General features: G+C 51.1%; 6 protein-coding genes across 6 annotated transcripts; 2 read left to right on the top strand and 4 right to left on the bottom strand.

The window, feature by feature from the left end:
* Positions 1–302: 302 nt before the first annotated feature.
* J4E87_000119 (uncharacterized protein) lies at positions 303–1,685 on the top strand (the record flags this gene model as incomplete). Its single annotated transcript, XM_049371778.1, has 2 exons — positions 303–696; positions 751–1,685. The coding sequence occupies 2 exons, from the start codon at positions 303–305 to the stop codon at positions 1,683–1,685; spliced, it is 1,329 nt and encodes a 442-aa protein (XP_049237912.1).
* A 106-nt stretch (positions 1,686–1,791) lies between these two features.
* Positions 1,792–2,781, bottom strand: J4E87_000118 (uncharacterized protein; the record flags this gene model as incomplete). The annotated part of the gene is made up of 1 exon (XM_049371777.1): positions 1,792–2,781. One exon carries the CDS (start codon positions 2,779–2,781, stop codon positions 1,792–1,794), a length of 990 nt encoding a protein of 329 aa, XP_049237911.1.
* A 442-nt stretch (positions 2,782–3,223) lies between these two features.
* Positions 3,224–3,834, bottom strand: J4E87_000117 (uncharacterized protein; the record flags this gene model as incomplete). Its single annotated transcript, XM_049371776.1, has 3 exons — positions 3,224–3,362; positions 3,438–3,710; positions 3,776–3,834. The coding sequence occupies 3 exons, from the start codon at positions 3,832–3,834 to the stop codon at positions 3,224–3,226; spliced, it is 471 nt and encodes a 156-aa protein (XP_049237910.1).
* Positions 3,835–5,788: 1,954 nt separating this feature from the next.
* On the top strand, positions 5,789–7,584 carry J4E87_000116 (uncharacterized protein; the record flags this gene model as incomplete). The annotated part of the gene is made up of 3 exons (XM_049371775.1): positions 5,789–5,945; positions 6,077–6,348; positions 6,712–7,584. The coding sequence occupies 3 exons, from the start codon at positions 5,789–5,791 to the stop codon at positions 7,582–7,584; spliced, it is 1,302 nt and encodes a 433-aa protein (XP_049237909.1).
* Positions 7,585–9,327: 1,743 nt separating this feature from the next.
* J4E87_000115 (uncharacterized protein) lies at positions 9,328–10,902 on the bottom strand (the record flags this gene model as incomplete). Its single annotated transcript, XM_049371774.1, has 5 exons — positions 9,328–9,658; positions 9,718–10,219; positions 10,275–10,424; positions 10,481–10,838; positions 10,897–10,902. The coding sequence occupies 5 exons, from the start codon at positions 10,900–10,902 to the stop codon at positions 9,328–9,330; spliced, it is 1,347 nt and encodes a 448-aa protein (XP_049237908.1).
* A 1,312-nt stretch (positions 10,903–12,214) lies between these two features.
* J4E87_000114 (uncharacterized protein) lies at positions 12,215–13,729 on the bottom strand (the record flags this gene model as incomplete). The annotated part of the gene is made up of 3 exons (XM_049371773.1): positions 12,215–13,191; positions 13,244–13,446; positions 13,722–13,729. The coding sequence occupies 3 exons, from the start codon at positions 13,727–13,729 to the stop codon at positions 12,215–12,217; spliced, it is 1,188 nt and encodes a 395-aa protein (XP_049237907.1).
* Between the last annotated feature and the right edge of the window lie 846 nt (positions 13,730–14,575).

The raw sequence follows: 14,575 nt of genomic DNA, 5'->3' as shown, positions 1-14,575 counted from the left end.
CATGGCGAACACGGTCTGCTAGATCAGTAAACATAGCGGCAGCGTGGTGCTTCTCGTCGCAGCCTTTGGATTTTCCGGGGGTGCAACATAGGGGCGCTATCATTTCTGCGGGCCCACCAGGGACATGAGATTGGCATCGATCTGTGCTAGGATTTGCAGATGGCCTTCGTGCCTAGCCTCACCATCCACGTATATCCCACTCTACTCTCAGGCTCCAATTCTCTCACTCTTCAGTCCTGTTTTCGTTGTCGCTCGTTTTCACTCCAGTCATTCGTTCCTGTTGAGCAGGTCTTTCATTCACGATGCATTTTTCGCAATTTCTGCTTGCGGCGGCTGCTATTGCACCGGCACTCGCACAGCTGTCGGGCAAGGTCGGGCCTTTAACCACTCACGCGGCCAAAACGGCCAAGAAGAGCTGCAACGTTATGGATTATGGCGCGAAAGCGGATAAGTCCACAGATCTTGGACCAGCCCTTCTCAAGGCATTCACTGCTTGCAAGGCAGGTGGCACTGTCGTCGTTCCTTCCGGAGACTATGCTTTGAACACCTGGGTCACGTTCGAGGGTGGCAAGGCGTGGGCGCTGCAGCTTGACGGCACCATCTACCGTACGGGTACCGAAGCTGGAAATATGCTGTTTGTCAGGAATGCCAACGACTTCGAGATGTTCAGCAGCACTGGCAAGGGCGCTATTCAAGGTACGCCAATCTAAGATCGGTCATGTTCCGTCACAGTGCTGACCACAGTTGCAGGCAATGGTTACCAGGACCACAAGAACGGCAAGCGAAATGGCGCCCGTCTTCTTCGCATTGAGAAATCTACCAACTTCGGAATCCACGACATCATTCTTGTCGACGCACCCATGTTCCACTTCGTGATCAACAATTGCACGAACGGTGAAGCCTACAATATGGCGATCCGCGGAGGCGACTGGGGTGGTCTCGACGGTGTCGATGTTACCTGTACCAACTGCTGGGTACACGACATCATGGTGACTAACAAAGACGAGTGCGTCACTGTAAAATCGCCTTCCAAAAATGTCCTGATCGAGAACATCTATTGTAACTGGAGTGGCGGCTGCGCCATGGGCTCTCTCGGCGCTGACACCGCCATCTCGTCCGTTGTCTACAAGAACATCTACACCTGGAAATCTAACCAGATGATGATGGTAAAGTCCAATGGTGGCAGCGGCTACGTCGAAGATGTTGTTTTCGAGAACTTCATCGGTCACGGCAATGCCTGGTCTCTAGACATCGACCAAAAGTGGGCCTCGATGAGCGCTATTGCTGGCAATGGCGTGCAGTTGAGCAACATGACATTTAAAAATTGGAAGGGAACAGTCGAATACGGCCTGAACCGCGGGCCTGTCAAAGTCGTTTGCGCAGAAAAGGCGCCTTGCACAGACATCACCATTGAGGATCTGGCTATGTGGACTGAGAAAGGCAGCAACAACATCTATCAATGCCAGAACGGTTACGGTAGCGGATTTTGCTTGAAGAAGGGAAGTGGGGGCGCTTATCCAGCAACTACCAGCACTCAGACTGCCGCACCCACTGATTACTCTGCACCCACTATGAAAGAGAACCTCCAGACTGCGTTCGGTACAGCCAGTCCGATTCCCATTCCTACGATGCCGGCGAGCTTCTACCCGAACACACCACCGATTACGAAACTTGCTGGCAATTAAGTCCATGTTCGCTATTGTTGACTTCATAAATTTGTACATATTCACTTCTGTTCACAATCCTACATATTCAACCCAAATGCCGAGAGCCTCTATCACATACGTGAATCTACTCAAACGCCCATTTTGGTAGTGGTTTACCGTCGCCACCACTGTATGAGCGCCATTCCTGGTAGCCCTCCCAAACCACCACAGGTAAAATTTCTTGTTTCGGTCGGTCACTTGGATCAGGCTCCAAGCATTCTCCAACTAGCGATCCCAGTTCCAACTGGAAGTAATTAGAGTATCCTAATGGATCGCACTCTGGATCGAGAACATCCATGTTAGGACGCTGTCGCATCTGTCCCAGGCAGAGCAAAATCAGACCAAGCGCATAGATGTCTCCTCTTTCGCTGTAGGTAGACTCCGGAGGCTCGAAAGCGACGTCGACCCAATCGAGTAGCTTTGCGGCTTGGTTTTTCAAACTAATATCCGTAGACTTTACACTGCAGCCAAAGTCGCAGAGTACTACGGTCGGGTAGCTATTCATCGTGTCGCCAGCTAGAGTGCTAGACCATGTCAACAAGATGTTGGCTGGCTTTAGATCGCGATGACGAATGGCGTTCCAACCACGCACGCGGCCCTCTACTGGTCGGCCCTGCATAGCGTAATCGCGTGTCTTTTTGCAATCCTGACCCGTCCAAAGATAGCAGAGAGCCTGTGAAATATCCCAGAAAACTTTCCAAAAGAAACCTTCGTCTGGGAGACGCATCTGGCGTTCTTTGTACCGCATGATTAGCGCATCCAAGGAACCGAGCTCGCAGTGCTGCATCCATATTGAACCATACGTGTGATCAAGATCTGCTGTGTCGCTTCCCATGATTGATACAATATTTGGATGCTTCCGGCATTGTTCCATGGTGGCAATCTCGCTGTGGATCGAATGGACACCGTTTTGGTACGCAGTCACGCGCTTTTCGACGCATGTTTCATTCAAAGGGCGATACTTAACAACGTAGACACCGACGTTCTGTTTGCCACCGTGGAAGCCTTGCGGAGCCTCTTTGAGTACGACATATTTGTCGCGTACGGACGTCTTGACCATGTCTGTGGAGGACATGGATGGTCTGTGAGACTTGCTTTACTTTTGGTGCTTGGGCTACTGGTGGGAAAGAATAGATTAGTAAATATGGAATGATATCTGCTATGAATACAAATCATTGTGAGAGTTGGAATGACAGCTGTGCGTTGACGGGTTGTCTTGTTATCAACGTCTACATGTACAGCGATGTAGTGATAAATCTAGCCAGTGTGAGCTTGACACGCGTACAGTCGATATTACCACGCTGGGTAGGCATTCATCGGTTCAGTCGAGCTTGGTACGAAAATGGCGCTAGAGTCGCCTTAATTACTTGAATGCAGACAGTATCAATGTGATTCTATGACATGAGAGTAAATACGTGACGTGCTCTACTTTCGCTAGCAATATGTTCATGTCTTTTGAGTACAAATCGACATCGCAAAAAGGTCTTAGTCATTGGGCCGTGCCCCCAGCGCTCGCACTAAGCCCCACAAGCTATATCGGTCGGCGTGTTTGATGGGCTCACGATGAAATCGTCGTACGCGACGAGGCTTCCACTGTGGGGTGTGAGCTGGGGTAATCCGCTGGCGTCCTTGGTAACGGTAAAGCGGGTCGAGTAGCTGCGGGAGTTGCATCGTTAGTATACCTTCATCAGACTAGTATAATGCACGCGCAGTTGTGGTTTTGGAACGTACTAGGCCTGAGAGCAGTTTCCACCATCGTATCTCGTCTCGATAACACCAAGCACCTGGTATGTCTTCTCGGCGGTTGTTTCTGAATCAACGGTGGTCACGTTAGGAAGATGGTTCCAAAGCTTGTTGCCAGCTACGGGGAGAAGCTCCTCCTTCAGCGCGACAATCTCTTCGGAGCCAGTAGCGATGTTCTCAAGAACAATGAGCTGCCCGTTGGGTGTGAAGAAATCGGTAAAAGTGCTTGTAGCAGACGGGTCCTCCGCGGAGGCGTAGAGCCTACAAGTTTGGGTTAGTGCTCTAGTCATTCTTGCCGTTTGCGGGAGAATCATGAGATATCGTACTCTTTGACGAAGGACTCAAAACCGACTTCGACTCCAGATCCTGTGGAGTACTGAGTCATCTCGACTGATGCTGCTACGCCCAAGAGGCAGACAGGTGTGATAAAAGAAGAGAGCCTCATTGCTGCTTTTGCTGCTTTTGCTGCGTACTTGTGGAATGTATTGTAAGGTGACGGGAGAGATGATCGTAAATTGATTCATAATCTGTAGCTTTTATACCTATTCATATCGCACATGAGTTGGCCTAGTCCACAACGAAGTAAAATAGTACTCAACCATACCCTCTCCGAAGCAATACCGTGGCTAGCGATAGTAGCTTCACCGCTGCTACGTATGGATACAAACACCAGTCTGCTTCACGCATGCCGTCTGGTTGGTGAGTGAAAGCTCGCTGGCAAAACTGAGACAGCGATGCAGCCAGTCAGTCATGAACAACGAAGAAGTCGGGTTTTTCTTCGAACAGAACGTCCTTGATTGATTTTGCTGCTTTCAAAGGGAAAGTCACATTCGCTAGCCACTGTATTCGAAATGCTATGGTCTAAGCATTCTACGAGATGTGGTCGGGCCGGCGCGGCGGTATATCCACATCGTGAAGGAAATTCGGCCGGGGAAAATTTATAGGTTGCGTCACTTGCTTGAGGCGTCTTACCTTCTTGCACGGGGAGACAATAGAGAGAAGAACCCGATAGCTCATCTTTTTCTTGGACAAGATTGTGCTTCGTAACAACCCTAGGGTGATGTTGAGGGACGTCGCCACGGTTTGGAATTTGAGCCCATTGACGCCTGGGCAATGATCACCGTCCAGCTTGTGGGCCACGATGCCTTGGCTGGACGTTCGAGCCACGATTGAAGGCCGTGTCGTGAAGAAAATTCTCCACAAAGATAACACAGGTGGGTGGTAGTCGTCTTGAAGGTGGGCCCTGTTCGTGATCATGGGACCTTCTGGCTTTCGCGCGCGAGCCTGTCCAATCGTTTCGCAACCATTAGGCATGCTCATACTTGTGCCGCTTCGACCATATATAGCCTGGAGTGTCGTGTTAGCAGCTCATGGCCCGCAAGCGTGAATGTCGATGCCATGGAGCTGGGGCATCATGGGTAGAGAGGGAATGTGCCTCGCGCCTCATTCAAGGTACAAACTGAAATACTGGGTTGCGATCAAGTCAACGAGCTTCCAAGGCAACGTGGACTTCTAGGTTGGGAGGCACCTAGGTAGGTATTCATCTTTTCCCATAGATTTTGTGCTCGCCTCTTTGGATAGGTGCATTACAGCTATGTTACCCAACCAGCGGGCAAGCTGCTTCTCAAGCTATGGAGAGACTGAGGTGAAGCATGGTAGCGTACCTTGGGAACTCGGCGCATTCTTTCGAAGATCAGTGGTGTCCAGCCGCCTCGACCGGGTAGGGCTGCCGGTAGATTTGCGATTGCGCAACAGAGCTGAAGACGTCGGGCGCCGAACGATTGCGCCATGGTATTGACCTTCCTGATGCTCGTTCTATCGTTCATACGGGTGTTGGCGTGTCTTCTTGATGCAGTGGGCCACGTATCGATTGCATTGCTGATCGGCAGGTGCAGAGGGATGGCACACTTGGGCACGGGCTAGTACGAGAGAATAGCAGACCGCTCTTGTGTTATGACATCTTCGCGCGCGACAACGTATTTCCCGTCGGTAGCGGTAGTCAATGACGAAGTGAGTGAATGCGATGCGACGAGGGACCAATTTTCCCCATGGGATGTGGTGGAAAATGAGCCGGCATCTTGATTTGGGGTAGATCTAGAGGAATTGCCGATTGCGGGGTTGCTGCAGGAACGCGGAACTTAAGCTGTACGTCATCTTCGGTACCTGGCGACGGCATGGAAGCTTGTCACCGCACTGTAGCACATGTATATATTCTGGCTATGCGACTATGATGTCGTTGCGTTTAGAGTTTCCAACTAGTATCTAGCAACGTTACTACTGCTTTCACCATGCGACTCTTCACCCCAATCACTGCACTTGCTGCTGTTACTACCTTCACAATGGCACAAAGCGCACCAGAACCACCTCAGATGACCCTAATTTACCACATGGAAGCGCTCCTGGGAGAAAGATTCTCGCTCGGTTCTATTCCAACCGGGCAAGAACGCATCGTCATCCCTATCGTTGGAGGCACTTTCAAGGGACCAAGAATAAGTGGTGAGTAGTCCTCTTGGCCTAAACATGTCATCGTGTTTCAAAGATCATGAGAGAAGGCTGGGACATGTCTTCGACAGCTCGTGCCTCGTGCTCTTGTGTATCATGACGTCATGTCACTCACATCTTGTAAGGCAAAGTTCTCAATCTCGGCGCGGACTGGCGCCTTACGGACGCGCAAGGCGCTTTCCGACCAGACGCCCGATACAATATCCAGACCGATGACGGAACCTTCATATACGTACAGACGATAGGACTCCCACCCGCTGCGGATGGTGCCCCCACGATGTTGCGAGGACAATTCGAAACCGACACAAACGGAACTGCTGCGTGGTTGAACGATGTGGCTGCTGTCGGCGTCCTCAGAAGGAACGGAACGTCGAGTGTGATAATCGACATGTGGCAGGTACGTGGAGGGAAAAGAGCACGAGACGAAATTGAGGCTAACAAGCTCAGGCATCTCCACCTGCATAAGGGTCAGGCTTTGATGTTGAAAACAAAAATAAAATCTGGATTGAACTATCATCGTGCAATGCTTGATGCTGATTTCTCTTTCGACAATCCCCATGCGGGTGGCGGTTGTGGCTCACCGTGTGGCTGGTAGCCGAAAATTGGCGCCGACCTCGCTCTTCCGCTAGTGCGCGTCTTCTTGCCTGTCACACCTGAATCAAACTTCACTCTATCTCGCAGCCCCCTCCGACTACTTCCGACCTTCAGGAATTCTATCATTATCTATCGTTCAATGATGACAGACATGCAACAATGGCAGATCTTACCAGCCGATCTGATAGAGCTTCAAATTGGCCAAGTTGAGCTTTTGCTGGCAATGTACCCTGACGAGATCACACTCGACGAGAACTCTCAGGGAATCCTAGATATCCTGCGCGATACCGATGATGCTCGGTCTAGATCTGCAGCCAAATATACGCCGGTCATCCCAGTCATCCTTGACCTGCCAGTATCTACGCACAACGAAGAGTCGCCGAATTCAAGGACATTGCGTCTGGATATCGGGGTACCGTTCGCGTTTCGCGGTGATAAGCCGCCTTTAGACCCACCGACCGTAAAGGTTCGGGTGCAGCAACCGCAATGGATGAACAAAGCCGCCACGTCGCGGTTGACGTCGGACATACCAGAAGACGAAGACCTGCTCAGTAAAATTGAGTACATCAGAGAAGCTGCAGTCGAATACCTGACGGAAATTGAGACGACGGAACTGGGCCCGGATCTCACTGCTGTGGACGCTGGACCGCTGGTAAGGGTTTGGTTCTATTTTCCATCGATCAGCACACGCTCCAAACGCGACGACTTCATCAAGTTTGCTCCTTCTTACCAATTGACCGGCTTTCTTTACGCTGGCAAGCCAGGTATTCTGTGCGTCGAGGGCGGATCACAAAATATCGATGATTACATGAAGTACATCAAAACGGAAAGCTGGGGCGACATCCCGGCCCATCACAAGAAAGTCAGCGAGCGACATCGCGAGCAATGTGAAAAGCGAGTCTTCCCAGACATGACTGAAATTACCGACACAGTCGGTGAGCGACGCGGCCAAAGAGCGAATAGAGGTGACATGAAGGCGATCGAGGAATGGCTTGTGGAGAGGGGACTAGGCGATGCTTTTACAAAGGTCTTAATGTAATCCATCTCTACTTGACCCCCATACGGCCTCGCTACCTAGCTTTACTCAAACATCCTGGACATGGAATATCAGAGTCGGAACTTCTCGCAACCCCTTATCATCTTCATCTTCATAGTACAAGCATACTTCTTGAATAGTCTTGTGGCCCAGTTTCGCCTTATGCTGAGCGAGCAAATGCAGTACGCCACTTCCATTGGGTGTGCCGCATAACGCTATCGCCTCTTCAGACTCTATTGGGAAAGCTATACCTGGCCATCTCGGAAGCCAGGAGTCATTTGAGATTCCTGGCTCAGCTGTTTCCTGTCGTTTTTTACGAAGAGAGGCAAGGATGATGCTACAGATGGCTCGTGTGTTCGCATTGAGAACCTGGTATCTTACTACAAGTCTTAGTTCTGGCATATTGTACCGAGACCTAAAGTTAGTACATACATTCTTCCATTGCAAGAAAGCAACATCGGACCAATGTCGCAGCTCTGGGAGTTTGGCTACCAACGTCGCTGGATCCAGATTCCTATATGGGTTCAGCATTGCTTCCGGGGTCGTGTTGCATTCTGCCAACAAAATACCGGCCTCGGGTTCTATCACGCTGTGAAAATGCGCCATGGTGGCTGGATAGGTCTTACCGTCGACCGTAACGGTCTCGTCGTGATTGGTAAGGATACCCGCTGTAGTGGGAGAAGACTTGAGGGTAGGGCCTAGGGCTCGTACTAGGTTCGTAGCAGGAGTGGGATTCGGGCTAGCAAGAGTGAAAGTACACCAACCCCATACTTCCAGGTCATCGATGTCCTGAAATTTACTTTGAGGCGGACCGTCGGTGATATCCGCGATTGTTAGAGCTAAGAGGCGTTGTCCTTTTTCGACGGCTTCTTCGTATGCCAACGCATGCTTCATGATTGTGCCGAATTCAGGCGTCTTATCACTCATGTCTGGGGTATTGGTATACTATATGGTTGACAGCTGGAGCTGAACTGATGAAGCGACCTTGGGAACGTCAGGTACCTAGATTATCGTGAGCAGGGAAAATAAATCACCACTGGAATGCAACCTTGTACAGCGCTATTCAACGTTCCAAACATCGTGAACGCTTATCACTATCTCGCGAGGATAAACACGAGACATTGCAAAAGTGCGCACTTTCATCCGTGATCGCTGCGCTTCTGGCGTGCACAAAGCCGTTGTGAGCACTCAATGGTCCCTCAACACCACTACCTCGACCTGATGGTAAGGCATTGTAGAACATTCATTTCATTTTTCACAGCAGATAATCATCCGCGTCTGTCCAAAACGTTCCGGCTTTTCATGTCTGCAAGAGAGTGACTTTCATGCAGGTGCTCATGATAGAGGAGCTAGCCCGTATTCGGTAAGGCTTTCGCCAGCGCGACGCGAACGCGTCTCCCAACCACCTCACGCTCTGCCCTGAAATCTGCGTCACGATCTCAACAGTCACCCATACCTGTTCCTGTCGGGCCTAAGCAGCTGCCTCAGTTACTCATCAAGCTATAGGTAGCGTAGTCTAGTAAGCAAAAGTCGGTATCGATCATAATGTTGATGAGTACGGTCTTCACTCAGCAATCCTTGCATTCGTGCGAGCGCAGCTGTCCATTGCGACATAAACACGCTTGCGCATTTTCAACTACATTTTGCGAGCTCAGCCCGTTAACAGCTTATATTAGACAAGAGAAGAGAATAGAATTGTGTCACTACTGCGATATTCGGCACTCTGCAGGCCATTCCCTGCTTGAACTAGAGGCTTGAACCCGCCTTGCGTGCACCAGCAAAAGTGTGTTGTATACCGTCCCATAGCGGCTCGCCACCCTCGGTCATGTCCTTCCATGCTGGGCACGCGAGGCTCAACAGCGGCGACGCCAGGGTGTCCGTCACCAAGCTGATCGGGACTTCGAGGGTCGACAGCAGCGGAGAAAGGGAGTTGGGCAGGAAAGTCTTGAGCAATTCGAACGCGAAGCACAGGAGGTTGTTGTTCTCAAGCAGGGAGGCTGCGTTGAGGACGCCGCCAGTGACATTGTGCAGGTCGAGGCCGGTGAAGGAGTTAACGGTGCCGGTGTTGCCGCCGATGCTATCAAAAGATGTCAGCCTATCACTCAACACTGAAGGTGGAAGATTTTGGATACGTACCTGCCAAGGACTGGATGCTTTGCGACCCACGAAATGATGTCCAAGTTCAGTGGAATCAGGCCGTACTCTACCGGCTTTCGGTACCAGTTCTCGGGGATTGTCTCGTGACCCTTACGATACTCCATGGTTCCGTTTGCACACTCGTAGACGGCAAAGAACTTGCGGAAGATCTCTTGGGTAAGAACACCGTCGGGGTGCTCAGCTGTGTGGTTCGAGAGCAGACGACCGAGGAAGAAGTAGCCAGCGTTACGACTAATCATACCAGTGACGGGCCCATAATAGAAGTTGGGGTTGTGGGCGACGCTGTACTCCCAGCGGCGGGCAGCTTGGTCGGCCAGCAGATCCATGGAGAGGACACCGTTCTCATCGGCACGATCGTGGAAGTCGCGGAAGAGCGTCATGTTCATTGTCCAAGCATCACCAGTCACGTAAAGGTCATCGCGCGTGAGCGATGAGTCCGACTCGATCCAGTTGTGCGAACCTTGAAGACCTCGAGGTTTACCTGGGAGGGCGTAAGCATGATAACATCTGGAATACGTCGGATTGATAGTACTTACCGAGAAGACCAAGCAGGTTTCCTAGGATGTTGTTCGTGCCAGCAGTGGGGCCACCGATGGAGAAACCAGGATCCAACGATAGTGGGTTTCCTGTCCAGACAGTACCCATGATACCGAGAACGAGAGCCAGCTCTGTGCCCATGCCCATCACTGGATATCACGCGTGTTAGAATTGGCCAGTCTAGTTTAAGACGCATCAGACGAACCTTGGTTGATGGCGGCCACCACTTCCACGAAGCTGGTGACACCATCGCGAGAAATGTATCCATGGTTAGCCAGAGCATTGAGTCCAGGACACGGTCCGCGCTGGTCGTTCCTCTTGGGAGCTTGGAAGGCGTGTTTGCCGGTGATGTCAATGGGTTTCTTTACATCAACGAGAAGTCTCTTGGCATGCTTGTACTCCTCCACTGATCGAATAGCCGCATTCAGCTTTTCGGGTGTGAGGCCGTCGAGGTGCTTATGATGCAGAGTAGAAGGAAAGGCATTGGCAAAAATGTTGCCCGAAAGGAGGGTGAGAATGGAGAACGAGAACTTCATAGCGAGCGGAATGGTACGAAAAGATACCTGTTAGACGAACAGCCAAAGAGAGTCAAGGGAATAGTAATTAGATGGTGGTGTCTACGAGCATCATGTAAGCGTAGGCCACATGGAGATGAGCCGGCGGTGAGACGCGGACGAACTGCTGAATGCGGATGTGGCATAGCTGAGCGTTCGATTGCATCGGAGGATTTCTGGCAAAGTGACAAGCTAACCACTTTGCTTGCCCAGGCAGAGAAGCAACGACTATCATCATTAAACAATCCCAGGAGAATCGTGGGGAAGATCATGAACGACCGCGGCACGGTAAATGCCACCGAGTTCTGACTCCACTTATGCCAGGGACAGGACTGAAAGAGGACTAGACGAGAAGATCCAACACAGTCGATTTGGGATGTTGAAAAGGAGCAAGGCTGACGATACCCGAAAAGTGGTCTGAAACAATTACACCCGATGCCAGGGCTCGAAAGAAGAGGAAAGAGCAGGCAGATCGCCAATAGTGGAGACGCAGTGTGAAGGTCCGATTAATTAAACGGCCCGTCCAACTGGGGCCAAGCTTATCTGTATCTAGAAAGCCGAAGGTTGTGAGTTTACCCCTGCGGTCCGCTCCGGTTCCCTCAACGCTTCCAAGGTTGATGCTGTCGCCAACCGCGCTTTTGCATATAACATACATAACTTTGATAACTAACTTTTTTTGATCGCTCTTCTTGAAGCTTGGTAGCATAGTACGACAGATAATGTAATCGTTAAATGCCTTGGCGGAGATCCTTCGGATGAACGTACATACGTAATGTCGAAGGCCCACCTGACGCCTTCGAGAAGCACCGAAGCAAAGATGTCGGAAGAGATAAGTGGCGAAAATTTTGGCATTTTCAGTGGGACGCGCAGATGTTGAATCCCCCCTTGGTACGAGTGGTCTTCGAGAAGGGTTGTCCTTGGTAGAATCCCTGTCGTGGTTGCATTGTGGGCCCTGAGCGGCTTAACGCTCCTTTCCCCGCGTCCTAGCTTCTGAACCCAGCACGGCCTGTTGGCTTCACTCTGTGGACGATCCCACCCATTGCATCCACGCGCTACTGTCGTTCACGCCCGAGTTCGGCGCTTAGTCTGAGTCCAGATCAAGCCTGGACTCTAGTGATGCCACTTACTGACGTGACTACAGTGTACACCGTGACTGGAAAATGTAATCATCATGTACGCAACGGCACCATGTCGGCGGTGTTGAGAGGCGCTGAACATGATGTCTCGAAATGTGGGAGCGATGAGAAGACCGAAGGTGTGTAGAAGATATAGTACATTATACAGTTCTCTGAAGATACGGTCTATGGGATATCCTTGGTTGTGACGCCTGTACTCCGTTTGTGTCGACGCCAAATGGCTACAACACCAATATTGCCCATGAAGGCTCATACATGTTCTCTTCCCATCATAGGAGGCTTGTTCCAGTCCTGGGGCTTACCATCATTGGCGTTCTCTGTGACCACCGAAGCATTCCTGTGCGTGACTTCCACCTCATGTGTTGCCACGATCCAACCCCTAGAGTCTCGTTCGGTGTCCCGTTTCGTCAACATGGCTCGATCGCTGTTGTCGTCCATGTCGTCCAATGGAATGAAGTTGTTCTCATCCTTTGCTTTCGGTTTTATAGAGAGACGGACTGACTTCTCGGGGGCCGTAGAGCTGATGGTCGTGTTGTTGGTACTGTTAAACTTTGAACCTTTGGTCGAAAGGGCTTTGCTTGCTCCGATAGTCGACTGTATCTTCGGCCAGAACTTGGCGATCAATAGCCGGTGAGCAGGCATGCATCCGCAGACGATCGAAACGTCGATTTCGATAAGACTCCATAGACCGGCGTCGACGTAATCCCAGGTGACATTCTGCGTATTGGAGAAGTGGATGAGGGATTCCAAGCGAATGACCGAGATGACGACGACGAAGATACCGACACCAAACATGGACATGACCATGACCTTCTTCTTGATACCCATGTTCAACGCTGCTAGATGCTTCATCGGGAGCGCCATCACGACGACGTCCAGGAAGATGTTGATAGCGGCCGCGATCCAGCCTTGGAGATGGATGTTGTTGCAGCTGCCTTCGTGAAGTCCATCCCATTGATCCCAAGCCATGCTGATGGGCCGGCATTGCATGAGGGTGACGACGAAGAATACGACGGTGTAGACCCCACAGACGCCCATGACGCTGTAAGTAAGGATTCGAAAGCTCTTGGCCGGAAAGACGCGAAGGTAGAAGAAGAGAATCGAGATCTTGGAGACACCAAGGCCAGTCACGTAAAAGATTTCTCCCAGGAAGTAGTAGAACAGGACGTTGGTGATCTGGTCAGCTTTGAGTGTCCAAATGTCTCGTCCAAGACCGTTTTTGACCACTGTAACGTTGTAAGTAAACTGGCGGCCAAGGATTCGTCGAAATCGTCTTACAGAAATGGGTAAAGACCGCGGGAGGTATAGCAATCAAGACAACAATAAACATCGTTAAGTCATCCCATGATACCTGGCGGCCCTTCTTGCCTATACTAGCGGCCATCCTCAGGATGAAGGCTAATATAGCGACAACAGCTCCGGCTATGCCAATAGCCATGAAGGAGTCACCCTTGTAACGAATAGGTACTCCACAACCAGTGCTGGTGATATTCTTGGTCTCTGCTACGCATTAGTATCCAAGTATGCGGCCTGTACGTTACGAGGGTATACTCACGCATAAGCTCATAGATCGTACATGTCTTCTGGGAGCAGGCGGCTACCGCAAGATTGAGGGCAGTGTTGGTGCATAAGCACTGCGAGGTGAGGTCTGTGGCGCATGTCGACTTGGGAAGCTCTTCCATAAAACACGCCAGCTATACGATATGTCAGACAAGAGTTCAGTTACAGTCTTCATATAAGAACACATACAGCGCACTTTGGCATGTGTGCCGCCAGAGCCTCAAGCGGGTTCTGAGCATGAACGGCAGCCACGAAGGCCCCAAGAAAAGCTACCACAGTTCTTAACCGCATTGGGAAATATCATGTGCAGGTGTCGTAAAAGAAAGGCAAAGTGATAGAGTTGAGGAAAAGGCGGTAGCGGCTGGCTTCGGACAACGCTTCGTACGAAGGTTTGAAGGTAGTAGGTTATGTACTACAGTAAATACCAAGCAAGTAATCTGCACGGCGCTCGTGTGGAGTTGCGATAACACAAAATGTGCCCACTTGAGCGTTCCCACCCGGGCCAAGGGGAAATCATACCGAAATATGGATCGGTGGAGAGTTGGCAGGTCGGGTTACGAAAGACACCGAGAGGGGTGGAGAGCAAGGGATTGCTCTGCAAATGCCGTATTCAGTCGCTGGGGAACTGCCTTTGCACACCCGGTCACGGAGCCAGGGTGTGTACATACCGCGCACCTTCCCTCATTTTGACAAGCCCTTCAGAAGTTGTCTCTGGCACAGTCGATGTCGTCGAGCATCCCTGGGGACGGCTCGCAGAACTACCAAGAGCTTCTGCCGTGCTTATGCAGACGGGGATGTTTTCCAGCACACATCGGAAGCTGGCTGCGATGGACGTTGTTGGGGATGGAAATCCTTTGGAGCTACAGGCGCTGACTCTTACTCGTTCGTAGACCCTTGAGGCCCACCCTGACCGCCAAGTCGATTCTAGCACGTGCATAGTGGAGTCGTGCATGGATTACGATCGATACAGGTACGTTACCTTCGAGGCGTCCTCTTGTGGCCGCGCTGGAGCCCTCGATCGACTTGGGTTGTGAAATTTGAGGTGGAGAC

The sequence above is a fragment of the Alternaria ethzedia genome (assembly GCF_023757985.1).
Source record: "Alternaria ethzedia strain BMP 0044 chromosome Unknown scaffold_1, whole genome shotgun sequence".
Taxonomy (NCBI): domain Eukaryota; kingdom Fungi; phylum Ascomycota; class Dothideomycetes; order Pleosporales; family Pleosporaceae; genus Alternaria; species Alternaria ethzedia.
Note: the sequence above shows the minus strand (reverse complement) of the source record. Positions and strands in the feature narration are given on the sequence as shown.